Here is a 15,064-nt window from a genome sequence, read left to right as displayed (position 1 = left end):
GCGGCCTACCCGACCGCACAGTGTTTTACTTGAATGGCACCCATATATTGAGTATTTCTGAGGCAGAGATTTGTGACGGCATGAAGCTGTTCTTTCTAAAAGTCAGTATGAGTGCTGGTTCTGTCTAGTGAAATGCACCTGTGCAAGCTAATGCCACAGGGCAGATATTTGTATTTCATTGAGGAAGAAAAGGGTGAATTCGGATTATACTGCTGCCTCGTCACAACATATGGCAAATACCATTATTGGGCGAACCTAGCATATTGTGAGGGCCAGTATTGCCACATCATGTTCCGATTCCATCCCGTGCCGTGTCACAATCCTGTAAGACTACTGAGTACAATATAAATGAACCCAAGCAAGTTGAAATATCACTGTAGTTATTTCTCCAGTGATCAATAGAGGTCTGTATTGAGTAAAGAGAGCTACCAAATGGGGCTATTTAAATTAAGGGCGCATGTTTATTGTAAAAGTAAAAGGCAGTGTGTAACACTGGTGCATTGCAGAACAGGGGAAATCATTACAAAAACGTGTCATGGTTCTTAGCCAGCAATCAAATGATATAGAATATTGTTCATTTGCAAAGACCTGTTACACTTCATAAAAAATGCACAGAATGTTAAAGGAGCATCTTATGAATATCTGTTGGCTCTTTTCAAATGGTTTCAACGCATCTGATTTCTTTTTTTAGTGAAACCTTCTCCTTTGTTCTGACTGGTGAAGATGGGAGCAGGTGGTTTGGCTACTGCAAGAAACTTTTGGTGAGCCTCCCAGTTATACGGTAGAATGGGGTCTGCTTCACTTTCTATCACATGAAAGCATCACCCAAGCAAGAGAACAGCTCCCCCACAAATCTCCCAACCTAACTGAATTCATTTCCAAATGTAGAAGTTAGCTGACAATCACGCTACCTCTTGAATTTAAGGGGTAGGAAACTGGGTGCCAGCATTCCAGGCGTTTTGTAGTAAAGACGAGCTGCAGAATACCCTGCAAGCGGTTCCAGACTCCTTCTGAGAAATGACTTTCTCAATTATGTCTTCTATCTGCTCTTGCTCTTTAACGTTGTTTTTCCCTCTTTGCCCTTCATGGGAGGGCGGTATTTCATGGGAGGGCGGTACTTTGCTATGCCACTGTACTATTCTGCCATCTACCCCATACTTTCCACGGTTGCCTATAGCTTTTTTAATCAAAACAACCCTTTCCCCTGTTTTTTGGGGTGACATTATTTAGAATTTTGAAAAATGTTATAGCGATGCTTTTTTATTTTTGAAAATCAAGTTTTATTGGCATTTAGGTTAATACAACATATAATGTCAGTCAAACAATAACGCCTAGTCCTTAATTAACAGTTTTCTCCCTGCCCCACCCTCACCCAAACCATGGGACACACCTCTTTAACTTCACCAGGATCAAGACGCAATTGTAACCCTTCCTCTCCACGCTCAGGGTATTTCCGCTATGTACGATAGAACGATGGTCTTGCATGCACCCCTCCCCAATCACTCAGTACTGTCAACATGTCCTTTTAGGCACAGTTCCCCCTTCAAGGGATCTCGTTACAGGGCCCCACCTGTAGTCTTTCCCCAGCCACATCAAGCAGATCGTCCGTACTTAGACCTGGAGTAAGATACTCCATGTCATATATTGCACAGACCTTGGCGATCGTTCTCCCCCGGCATTCTCGGGCTTTTCCACTTCTGAGCCAGTCAGCACCTTGCCACCACCAACATAACGTGAAACATGTGGCCTTGTGCCTCACCGTAGTATCCATCCACATTAACACCAAAGAGGATAAGCCATGGGGAGAGGACCCTCCCGATCCCATCCACCCCTTGATCCATCACAGGACTTCTCCCCAATATGTCTGTACCATTGAACATTTCCACCACATATGTGCATAATCCCCCTTTTCAGTATGACGTTTCCCACAATGTGGGTCCTATCCCTCTCTCGTCTGTGCTATCCTCTGTGTGTGGGTGGGGGGTGTAGTGCCATCTGTGCAGCAGTTTCAGGGCCTGCTGCCGATATTGGAGCAAAGTAGTTGATCGATTGGTCTGTCTGCACATACTGGCCCACCTCCTATCATCTATATTCACACCTAGATATTGCCCCCACTTCACACGCGCGGGCGGGGTCCCCTCAGGGGCCGCCAAGAGTTGCAGTTTAGATATCACACCCTTAGACCCCTTCTGCGAGGTTAGGAACTTTTGAAAATCCCTTAGCACCCTCCTAAGATTCTCCCCCATCTGTCCTCGGTCAGAGCCCCCTTTAATTGTAAGTAGCGGAAGGGTGACACATTATTCAGGCCCAAAGCCTCCTCCAGCTCCCGCAATACCTTAAAAGTTCCCCCCACCCACTGCTGTCCTGCCCTGCTAAGGCAGGCCTCGTACCACTTTTGGAACGCAAGCGGTTCTCCAATCCCATCCCTCAGACGCTTTTTAGAAGATGTTTTACAGGGTACTCCTGAAAACCCAACACAATGACAGTAACATGTCCTGGCAAAGCTTTCTCTTCTCTCTTCCCTGGCATCATTTTGCCCTGACCTGTGATGAGACACATTAAAGAAAAAATGCAGGACTTCTCTTTTACTCTGCTTGATTCTGAAATGCCTTCTATGCTATTAATGAATGTAACTTTTTATTTTGGTGGGATTTGATTTCTAACTGTATAGTTATAAACCTAGTTCCTACCCTCGTGCAATAGATTAAATCGCAGCCAGCTTGTCAGAGCAAGAAGTCACCCTTTTAATGCTACATTGTCCCAAATAATGTCATCTGACTACCGAGCCATAAAGCGGTTGCTACGGGGCTGGTAGCAGGGCATGTGACTTTCACAGTGTGGCACCGTCGGGCAGACGAAGGTAGGTTTTCCCAACACAGTTCACCAGAGTTGCTTTCCGGGCAGGCAGGTGATGCCTGTGGCAGGCCTCAGTGGCGATGGCACAGGAGATTTGGCAAAGTCCTGAGTACAACATGTAGACTTAAGCCCTCCCGATGAGTTTGCTGGTGGGCTGCAATAAAGCGAGTAATGGCACTACTGCAAATGCCACCACTTCGGCAGTTTGGTTTCATGTTCAATTCATTTCAGAGATAACCTAAAAAAAGACTGCAGCAATCTCCGTTTCCCTCATCTCATCCTCATACCGGTTTGCGTCAACTTGTGGTCCTGTACGATTGTTATGAAACCAGTGGCTCCCGCTATCGACTAAATAACTCCTCTAAAATGCACAAAATCCACAAATCCTCTTTTAGCAAGATGACATTAAATATTTGGATTAAGGCGACATAATTTAGAATACTAGAGTTGCCTTCAGTAGTAGCGAGCTTTACTCTTTGGCCATGGGTTGCTACCTATTGGTTCTGCTAAGTGAAGTAATGGCAAGCTGATGGCTTTGACAAGCATTGCTTTGCATTTGTCAATGTCACTCATAGACACAGTTTTCTTGTTTCTTTTTGAAAAGACCTGTTATAAATGCATGTGTTCTCGTTTCATTTTGTTTAGCCGCAAGGTAAAGGGAAGCGGTTACCAGAGGTGTACTGCATTGTGAGCCGACTGGGCTGCTTCAACCTCTTTTCGAAGGTGAGTGGGAAATCTCCTGGGCAACTTGTGGCGTCTGGTAGAACTTATCTATCAATTCTGGCTTGGCCTTGGAGGTGAATAGTACCGTATCGCGTAGGTGTGACGCGACCTTGAAGGAAATCCGTCATTTCCCAGTAGCATTGACTGTAGTCATCCCAGCCTTGGAACCTTTGGCCATTGCACTGGAAAACATTTCTCTGCTCCTCACATTAAATCGCTGGATGGCTCCTCTGTTTGTGACCACATTGATGGGTACAAGAAGAGAGAGATTGTGAGGTCATCTCATGCTTAATGACACAGGAGGGGAAGGGTCTAATTACGGTGTGCCCACTTGACCAAACGACATGCCTCTTCTCAGAACACTATATCTATTCCTTCACCCACTACAAATAGACGCACCTATGAAACATGCAAGCAATCCGTGTTAAGCTCAGCACAAACGTGGACACTTTCAAACGGTGCATGTACTCACATGATTCGTCCCGTACATGTAAACAGAAAACACTTCTTCATGTGATCGTGTTTATTAGCTAATTCACACCCCAATCCCTGTGCCTAAGAGGCAGCCGAATGAATTCAGTGACGGTGTCTGCACTGTGTCGGTAACTGTGTATTTGCAAGAAAATACATACTTATAATTGCTTTTTGGAAGCTGTTTGGGAGATGTTTCCCCAACACTGCTGTGAACCACCTGTCCTAAAGTTAAGTCAGGATTCCCCTAGAAAACGACAGAGCAACCCCTCTTTGGGTAGCAATGACAGAGGGAACAGGTCTGGCAGACATGTACACTGTGCCTTAATAGATAACACAAAACAGGACACTAAATATGCACTCTGTATTATAGGGCTATACCTACATCACACAAAGGTAAGTACTTTATTAGATGCACTAGAACACGATACGTAGACACCATAAAGGTCCGTGGAGTAGACTCTTCCTGCTGCTAAGCTAAATCTGTGACTTGTAGGTACATTCAGTACACTAATATGCTTAGGGCTATAGCGAGAAAGGAATGCCTACGCACAGACAACCCACATTACTCATGATCAGGGCCCACAAAAGCCAAGGCTTGGAAAGAGAACTCCATGTCCCCTCTCCAGACAGAAGCAGCAGCAACAACAGAGATGAGACCAGAAATACAGGGGTGCCAGACCAAGGGGGCCCGGGCAGCTGAAGAGTCAAGAAAACAGAGCCAGCCAACAAACAACTGTCCCACAACCGCCAAAGACGCCACCACACTTCCTGTCCAGGGAGGCTCCCTGCCTTGCACGGTGGTGTGGGGCTGGGGGGTGTTGGTTTAGGAGGATTCGTCAGATAGGGAGCTCGTAATGGAGAGCCGATCAGGCCGCAAAGTGAACTGGGGCGTGGGGGTGCAGGGAGGGGGTTATGGGGGAATGCAAAAAAGCACAGCAAGGTATTCCAGCAGCCAAATAAGAATCTGGGAGAAGGGACAATGGAGCCAGGTCCTTAGGTGCAGTAGCCCATCTTCATGGCAATCCTCCTGCGATTCAGGTAAGGATCAAAGGAATGAACAGCCCCCCTCGCCATCCCCCCTTCCCCCATATAAAGAAACACACATTCCCTTCAATCATGCACCAGTAAGACACACAAAGGATTTGGTGGCCAGCCAATTAGGCTGGCTCTAAAAACGTCCAAACACTCAAGTCCACTGACGCAGGATGTGTAGTGCGCTTGGCTGGGGTAGAAATCCAGGTTAAGTCAGTTTACATCACATTAGCATTAGAAAGTGCAGGAGTGAGATCAGAGTGAGCCGTCATTAGCACAACTGGCGTTTTGGGCACACAGACAAAAGGCTTGCCCAAAACAAAACTGCTTGCAGTAGGTCTTACAAAAATGCATCAGTACCAACAAGGCTACCATATGGGTGCACTGGCCACTACTGCAGTAAAAAGGCCTGCACCCCTGGTGAAGTCAAAACTAAATGCAGCTGCCAACAGCCGACTCCCTAGAATCATCCTGGGACCAAAGGGGGGTACTTAAACAGTACCCCTGTCCTAGTTCCAAGCGGGCTACCATAGGACAGCAGCTGAAAAAGGCATGCACTGATAATGAGGCTTCAGTACAAGTCCCAATGTTCACAAAAGTAATGTTAAAGACACAGGGTAAAAGAAAAAGTTCAGCGGTCCCACAAAATGGTACAAGAGGACCCCAAAGAAGGAATTCGGTCCTAACAGATGCATCGTTTTATTTCTTCTCTCACCTTCTCTGACACTGCTTCCACACATCCATGTTTTAACCAGTGGTTCTTTGCTGTTTTCCTCACGCAGATATTGGATGAGGTGGAGAAAAGGCGGGAAATGTCTCCAGCGCTCGTCTCTCCTTTCATGCGCAGTGTCATGGAGGCTCCTTTTCCTGCTCCCGGGCGCACAATCACTGTGAAGAGCTTCCTGCCAGGATCCGGGAATGAGGTCAGTATACATGCTTGTGTACATGTATGCTGAGCCCATATTAGGCATTGTAAAAGGTCTTCCGCCATCGCCACCCAATTAGCTGGCTAGGCCTGACCCTCTCGCACCCTTGAGATTTAAGTCACAAAGATGTGCTTTGATCTTCTTTAACCTTCTCTAACTTTAGCTGATCTTTGAACTATCACATACGCCAGGCCCACACTATGCCGTGCCGCAGATATCATACATTGAGAAGGAGTGGGCAGAGGGGATTGCGGAATGCAAGGGCATCCCACCTTGCATTTGCCTATTCTACCCCAGTTAGTAGACTGCACAGGATAGAATGAGCATGGGACATTCCATCTCATGATTAGTTATACATTCCAAGCAATTTGATTGGCCAAAATCTATTTCATCCCTCAGTTTGAGTAAACCTTTTGGTGGCCATGCAAAGACTGATTGATACAGGCATAACGCTATGTACTGAACTCGGGGCGAGGGAAATGAAGTACCTGTTCTGCTGATGCGTTGAATGTTCGGCCTAAATCTAGTGTGTTCTGAGGAAGTTGGTATTCAAAGTCATAGGGCCTCATTACACGGTAGGAGGTAACCATGGCGCAATTAGTGCCATGGCTACCCCCTACCGCCTTCTGGGTCCGGTAGGCGGTAAGGGACTTACCGGGTCATTCAGACCCTTGAGGACCCGGTATGTCCCCATGCCAATTGCCATTCCCCATTCCCATTCGAGCCCCCATAGGGCTCAATGGGAATGGAGAAAGAGCTAATAAAGGTAACGCTGTTAGCGGTACCGTTATTTGCTCTGTAGTCCCTCAGCGGGTCCCTTCCTTAAGGACGGGACACGCTGAGGGACCTCGTAGTAGGGCGGTAGGGGATTACCGGCACTGGTGCCCTTACCGGTGCCGGTAATCGCCTACCGTGTAATGAGGCCCATAGTGTTGTGGTAGCAAGTTGTGCTTATCTTAGGTGTTCTTATGCATAATAATGATAATACTGTTAGAACTTAATTTAGCAACCTCAGAAGGTTGAAAGGGAGAACTTAATTTAGCAACCTCCGAAGGTTGAAAGGGTGAGTCGGGTTTCATACAAGTTACCCGAAGACTGACACGAGATCCCAGTCGAGAGTGCTTCGCTCACTGTACAATCGGACCGGATAATGAACTTCAGTAGGTGTGCACCTGAGTCGGGGGCCTACACAATGACATTACCTTTATGGCATCATGCTAGGGGGATACCTTTTGAATCTCTACCATGTCGTGGCTATCTCTGGATTGAGAAGATACTCACACGACTGGGAATGAGTTTATTTCTCAATAGCCTTTACAATCGTGCTCTTTCAAGACGCTTGGCTCGTGAAAGATAATGTAGCTTCTGGCCTCACTGGGCTTAGCAGAAGACTGCCTACGAGCTACGGGACAAGGACTCATTTCTATCTGGATAATATTCCTAAAACAGAGACCCAAATACCCCAGGGGTATTGTTCCATTTAATCCCAGGTACTTAAAAGAGTGCATCACATACAATACCCAAAGGGTAGCCTAGACCAATAATACATGCTATATCCCCAACCTGTTTTACAATGGATTTATTTTTAATTTTGAAGGCGCCACACGCTGTCAACAGCAGCCCCAGGGCCTCATGTATGGAGGGGAAAGTAAGAGGAAGGTGAATGGATGGAAATCAAGTCATTTCAAAGCTAAACGCAGGGCCATATTCCAATATGTTTCCTAAAGCCTGGCCCCTTTTCCATATCATCATCAAAAGCCACAACCTTTGCTACTACAAATAAAATAATTATTGAATTCGGGGGCAGTGTATTTTCAGATAAAACGAGATGCATAAAACTGTACATACATTACCTTGAAAACAACGTTTTTGACAAAACCTCATTGTGTATTATTACCTCCATATGTTTTGGAAAACCAACCTCAAGAATATAGATCATATTACAAGTCCAGGTTCAAATAGAACTCAGCCAGAGTTCATAGTTTCTGTTGACATGATTAAGCGAACCAAAGGAAGTGCCAGTGTAAAAGTGTACGATATGAATCTAAATGAGTACAAGTGCCAATAAATGGTCACTGGCAAAGTCCTTCTGTTCCTTCGAAGTCTAGTGCCATTTGCTTATATAAGTTGCCAATGTATATAAACTTGATTGGTCTTCCAACCTCAATACAAATGTTACAGACTCCCTATAGTTGGCGCAATCCCTTAGAACGATATGGGTGGAAGCCGCCATTTTGTAGGTTGCGACCGCAAACAGAAAACGAATCGGAATGGGAGTCAGTTGGTATCCTAAAAAATAAATGGATATAATGTTATGCCTAATTTGGGCTGCTACAAAGTTTTACTGAAAGATGACGTGTTGGATGAAATGTATGAGTTTTAAGGATGGTTGAGGACGTACATGAACACTACAGGCTTACTTTGGGACCCTTCTTTGGAGTATGTGATTTTGAAGTGTTCCGTCAAGCCCTGAGAGTAGCCCTTAAAGCAGCACCGTGCCCCTAGATTTCAGCACCGTAACTGAATGCAAAATGTTTACATTGATCATATCTAATGATGGGAATGCATTTATAAAGCATGTTTCCTCTCTTGCCCTCTCTCCCATGCAGGTGATAGAGCTGTGCAGACCCACAGACTCTCGCCTTGAACACGTCGACTTCGAATGCCTGTTCAAGTGCCTGAGCGTGGGCCACCTCATCGGGGTCTTTGCGTCCTTGCTCTTGGAAAGGAGGGTCATCTTCGTCGCCGATAATCTTAGGTAATGAACGGGGGCGGGTGGTATCTGATTGCTGTATTCTAAGTCGCATGCCAAATGGCGATTTATCGGTGAACCCTCTGTCGCCAATATAATCGATACTCACATTATTCGGTAATGCTTTCCAATTCCTAACCAACACGTAGCGTTGATCGTGGACCATGGCTGCTAACCAGCAAGGGAGGATAGCAGCTTTCAAACTGGTCCGTCACAGGCCTTTATTCCCACAATAGAGCCCAGCAGCGGTGTGACCATGGAGAAAGGAGGGTCTTTCCGCAGAAAAGCTGCAGATGCCCTGTGCAAGTCTTCCTTCCCAAGAAAGGATATCATGTCCTAAGAGGACTGCTCGCATCTCACAATGCGTACCCACAAGTGTGTTCAAACTTGGGTGACCTAGCACGCTGCTCTGTAAATGGCTAGCATCACTCCCCTGCACCCATGGGAACTCTCGGGCACTGCGGTCAGGTTGGGGGGTGGGCTAGGAGGCCTGGGTGCACTGTACACCATTAGACCTCGTTGTCGGGACACCGCACTGAGCTTGTTCACACATCTGACACCAAGGTGTGCATCTAACGTAACGCCTTTGCAGGCATTGGAGGGCGCCAGGGCAGGTGCATTCGTTTTCGCTTGACAATTTTGAAATGTCTGCCGCCATACAAAGGATATGCCAAAGGATGTTTATTTGACTCACTCCATGCACATAGTAACTATGTCACACATTGTTCACTGTAGTCAATATCTGCCTGATGGCCGCAAGGATTATCCACGCCAATAGGCCTTCAGAGCAGCCCTAAAATATGGCTGCTCCTACCCTCGCCCTTCTGATGCCCTGTGGTGGTCATTTTATAGCCAGAGAGGCGATATGATGGGCACACATATATTTCATATAGATACTAGCCTGCCGCAACCCAGGCCCTTTTATCATTTCAATTTGTTAGCAGATTGGCCAGCGCCAACAGAGGCCCCCCTGGCAGGAAACAATCTGGCAAAAAAGACTTCTAAGTTGTTTGTTTTTCTTTAGGACAAGGGACACGTGGCATGGATTGAATTCTGGACAGCAGAAGCAATGGCCACCCTCGCTGTGCCATATAAAGGCCTTGTGTTGTTGTTATTACTAGTATATGTATTGTCACTGCTATATGATCCCTAATTTATTGAAAATGTAGCTGCACGTTTTCTTTTTCTCCAGCACGCTGTCAAAATGTGGCCATGCAGTGGTTGCCATGCTTTACCCCTTCACTTGGCAGCACACCTACATCCCCGTGCTGCCCGCCTCCATGATCGACATCGTCTGCTCGCCCACGCCCTTCCTCATCGGAATCCTTTCCTGTTCCTTATCCCTGCTCGACGATCTGCCCATCGAGGAGGTGAGACTGACATGTTCACATCAAGGGATGGGAGTGCTATAAGGGCTCGACGCAATGGGAGGGCTCGACGCAACGGGAGGGCTCGACGCAATGGGAAAAGTCTTTGTGGTTAAAATATCTGGAGACCGTGGTTTGCAAATTACGCTTTGATTGAACTGCCAATCTTTCTGAAAACAAGCTTGTTTCCCGCTGACAGACCCTGCCCCGTACCCTCCCAATGCCATGCTCTCTTTCCTGTCCCATTCAGCGCAACTTCACTAATGAACACCTTACTGCTGTAGGAAGCGTTAAGAAGCCGCGTAGGCAACATGATGTGCTTTACCAAATGATGGCAAAAATACTGAATAGAGCTGGGACTTTCAGACCAGCTATTGGTGTTATCTGTCAGGTTGTCCACATTGAATACAAAGAAGGGACATTTCTATATCATTCCTTTCTATGGGGCTACTTTCAGTGTTTGGGTCATTCTGCAGTACAGCCGGGATTTTACTGTACAGTGGATCTAACATAAACATACAACTTACAACATACACCTACTTAGTGTTTGTGGCACTGCATTTCCCTCTGTAAGGTTCCATGTCATTTCATTGTTGGGTGACATTCCGTGGCTTTTATTTCCCGAGTATACTTTAACGCATCAAAATAGTTTTTTTTTGTTTTGGGGGGGTTCCCCCCCAAGCCCTCGTCCCCTATTATTTTGTACCTATTCCCGACCGCCCCCACCCCTTATATATACTTTTTTCGTTAAAGTAACCTCGGGGAAAAAAACCCACGAAATTTCATCCAACGATGAAAGAACGCTATACCCTCTGTAAAATGCAGCCTTTTTCGTGAATCATAACTTTTCAATACACAACTTACTTCTATTCGCCAAAACACTGTTAGCTCCAATTTTCATTTACTGTAATCCTTGCCTCATTCTTGATGATTTTCCTATCTAGAATTCTTTTCTCCCTTTACTAATGTGCTCAGGTATGTTATGGATTGGTTCACAATCTAAATTCAAGTGTGGTCCCCATCATCTATCAAGATATGTTTCATTCTATTTCAGCAAACATGCCAGCCATCTTTTTAAAATGCTCGTAATACACTTTAATTAGTTCACAATTTTCATATCCCTGCATGAATTCTGGTTACTCTGCCCATGTTTTTGGAATGTTTTCTGGCGCTATACAGTCCCCACTTTACATTCATACATGTCAACAAGATGGAAACATTCAGGACCGCTTCATTTTGTTATCATCGACGCGCAGCCGCTCTGTCAACCTCCCACACAATGCGCTGTTTCATTATCCAGGCCCTTTGTGCATTTACTTTTTCCTCTCTCGCTCATAAGCTTTTCCAATTAAGCACATTCATGTTATCTGACCGCTTCTTCCACCTGCCAATTTACCTGCCTTAGTTTCCCACCAGCTCCACCAACAACGTTGTGTTGTGTTAATACGTATCTATGCCTTCCCGTCATAATTTATTATGATAATAATTAAGTGGGCCTTATCATTCTGCACATAATAAATAACTACTGTTAGGGGGCTTGGACTGTAGATGTATAGGGCTCCAACTCTTAGGTTTGGCCTGTGTGTAAAGTTTCACGAGGAAGTCCATCAAAGACAAAAGACCTAGCAGGACTTCCACCACCCAAGTAGGTAGAAGAAGGCTCAAGAACAGACAGGTCATCAGAAGTTGGCAACAAAAAAAAAGTACAGCCGCCATGTTTAGGTCAATGGTGACCCATGTGCCCCTTACCGCAGCTGCAATAGCAGCCTGCGTGTATAGTTCACACAAAGTGGGTAGAAATCATCCACTGTAACTAGAACGGTACAGGAGAACCTGTCACTGTAACTAGAAGGTTACAGGAGAAGTGGAAGAGGGATACATTGTGTCCCCTCAGCACGCCACATAAGGTGGGCTGCCCTGCTTCCACAACATAAAAGTCAGGTAGGATATAAGATACCCCCCTGTCCTTGTTAACATTAATGATCACAAGGAAAATAAAAAGGGCAGCTCAAGCAGCTCCCAGCCACACTGCACAGAAAGTGCTGCGTGCTGCCATACTAAACTGAAGTGGAGGAAAACATGACTCCAAAAAGATACAACCAAAAGGGTTGAATAAGGTTCCCAAAGGTAAAGTAAAAGACTGAGTGATGGTGGAAAATTGACTATTCATGATAATGATCAATAATACTATTTTTATTATCGGGTTTGAGGTCGCTTTTGAAAAGATTCTTCATGCAATCGTTTTAATAATCGATGTGCCTGGCTGGCTGCTGTATCATAGTTATGAATCTAAAAATATCCTTCGTAGACAGACCATTACAGCTCCTTTTCCAGGTCTATTGGAGAGTGCCATATGCCTGACTATCTCCCGGTTCCTAATGCGTGTGTGCCCTCCATGCATCCTCTAGGTTTAGCTCATGTCTCCTGGGAATGGGTTTCATTGCCCAAATCCAGCAGCATAGTGTTATTGTATTCTAGAACTTCTTTTGAAGTCCTGAATCTGTATTGCAGGCTTAATTGTGACTGCCAAATAGGCATATGAATAACAGGTGATTACGTGGCCTGCGCTAGCCAATGTATGGATGTGATGGGTTCTGCAGCATGACTGGCCCTAAAAGGGAGGTACTGAACCCTAAACCCACACATTGTGGAAATGAAAAGGACACAGATTCCATAGCCCTAAAGACGAGTCCATTTCATGTTTACTTTTGACTGTCACTGCCCTCTCAAGAGATCGACACCTAGAGCAGAATCGGCAGGCGCAGACCACAGGACAGCAATGGTGCTTATCCCGCAGTAGTATGCTACCAGCCGGCCAGTCACCACAGTGCCATGCCACTCCCATGGATATTCCAGCCCATTACAGAAAGGCTAGCAGAGCTGAGTAGTGAACACACAGTATAACTTCACATGCTATGCTAGGCTACATCATTATTAATGCTGAAATATTATATCATTTTCAAAGTCAGCAGAGGCTCTGGGGGACCCCACACAGATTAAGAGCATTCTGTGGTGCCCCTTATATGAGCTGTTTGATTCAGGCTAGGAGCCCGGCAAATATCTCTGCGAGCTGCCGTATAGTAGGAGGAGGAGGAGGCAAAAGCGGATCTCCAGGTGCATGGCTCAGCGAGTGAATCCTTATGGGATCCCTGAGACCTCGGAAGCAGTGCCACACTGGTGAACCTCTGCTTGAGGAAGTGACAGGCAGCCACCAGCACTTGGTGTGAGTATTTTGCCTGGGATGAACACTTCCACAGGCAGATTTTTGCCTCTCGGTCATCTTTGGCTTGTTCCACAAATCAGAGAGTGACTTGGATTGGAGGTGGAGGTGACCATGCTGCTTCCACCAGGGCCCTTATCTCGAAGCCTAGAACCGGAGACATAATTGCTGATGAGTCCTCAACAGACTTGTCCAGATAGGTCAGGCTCTCCTCTTTCGACAGCTCAACCAACACTAATCTCGATTTACTGCTTTGTCCTATTTTCCGATATGGCCACTCCAAGTATTTTAGGAAATTCCTGGCCAGATATACATTAGTACATCAGCTGTAAATCAATTTATTTAAGTACATGTGTGTTTAGTTATGTAGTCACATGAATAATGGCAGTCATTTGTGCATTACATTTCATGTTTTACTGAGTCTACTGCTGATAATTGTTATGGTTTATTTCTGTTGACTAGGTGCTAATCGTCGATCTTTGTAGAAGCAATTTCCGGCAACAGGTGAGTCAGATAATCCGCAAGAGGCCTTCAAGTTCTTGTCCCGGGGATGGTACTAGCCCGCCGCAATATACTTTCTACTTGCCACGCAACTGTGATTACCAGACTATTTGACCCCATGTCATGCCATCACTTCAGTGGCCAGTACATAATCAGCACTGTCTAATCCTGCTGATTTCACCCAATCCAGGGGGATTCAGACTGCTATTAACACTGACAACATCAGAAACGTTAACTAACGTACGTTGTTGTGCTCCAGCCAATCAGCTAATAGATATAACAAGGGTGTAGTATTTAGTTCTAGCTGTTAGCCAATCAACTAATTGGCTCTAGAGTGAGTATTCAGCTAATTGAACAGACCAAGAACCGATATTTAGCTCAAGTGAGGGCTAGAAATACAAAGGATAGACCAGACCAGGTTCTAAACTATTGGACTCTCTATTTCAGGATTTACATCGGTTGAATCTATTTCCGTTTTTTCTGCTATTTTTTCTGATAATAATGAATCTTTTACTTTTATTGCTAGTTTTTGACACACTCTTTCACAGTCTTAACTTGAAATACTCTGGGACTCCTAGGTTTGACTGGGGTTATGCAGCAAAAGCAAGTTCCTCTTACGAACAATCAGTGCCATTACTGCATAGGAATACCCCCCTGAAATAGTTCTCATGAAATATATATATAGTTACGAAGGCTTAATAACATGTATTATTATGGTATGACTTGCAGGTATCGGATGAGGATGCTATTCTACCCCACAAACTCCAGGCTGCGCTGGTGCAAATTCTCGAACAACGGAACGACATCTTATTTCATGAGCAGCACTTCACAGAAGGTGATTTTCTAAATGCAGACAACAAACAAAAGACACACGAAAATTGGATGCTTTATACAAATACAGAGCAAGCATAGAAATTAACTATAATTAAAAACCTATCTTCTTTCGGAGGGCCTTATTTAAAGTTAGGGCACACTTTTATCTGCATTCCACCCGATACTTATTGAGAGGGAAATGCATTTAGCTTTGTAGAACTATAGTACCCCCCCATTGTACCACATTCCACTTAACTCTAAATGTGGTTTTGAACAGGATTTCCAACATTTTATTTCCTCATAATAATAACAGATATGAATTGCCATGATAATTCATGCAGGAGCTTTGATAGATTAATTATGAACGTGATTGCCTAATGTACGCTGGAAGCGGAAACCA

The 15,064-nt window shown here is 45.2% G+C and overlaps 1 protein-coding gene across 1 annotated transcript in view; it reads left to right on the top strand.

Annotated features, from left to right (window-relative positions):
• The window catches only part of DENND2C (DENN domain containing 2C), a 463,255-nt gene that overhangs the window by 390,777 nt on the left and 57,414 nt on the right, over positions 1–15,064 (top strand). The window contains exons 10-16 of the mRNA XM_069633399.1: positions 692–761; positions 3,502–3,579; positions 5,868–6,008; positions 8,621–8,769; positions 9,956–10,133; positions 13,813–13,854; positions 14,581–14,686. Of these exons, the coding sequence (XP_069489500.1) occupies positions 692–761; positions 3,502–3,579; positions 5,868–6,008; positions 8,621–8,769; positions 9,956–10,133; positions 13,813–13,854; positions 14,581–14,686 (764 nt within the window). The remainder of the gene's footprint in view (positions 1–691; positions 762–3,501; positions 3,580–5,867; positions 6,009–8,620; positions 8,770–9,955; positions 10,134–13,812; positions 13,855–14,580; positions 14,687–15,064) is intronic.

Source organism: Ambystoma mexicanum, chromosome 13, assembly GCF_040938575.1.
Source record: "Ambystoma mexicanum isolate Mex_15411 chromosome 13, UKY_AmexF1_1, whole genome shotgun sequence".
Classification (NCBI taxonomy): Eukaryota; Metazoa; Chordata; class Amphibia; order Caudata; family Ambystomatidae; genus Ambystoma; species Ambystoma mexicanum.
This window is presented reverse-complemented; position numbering and strand designations above follow the sequence as displayed.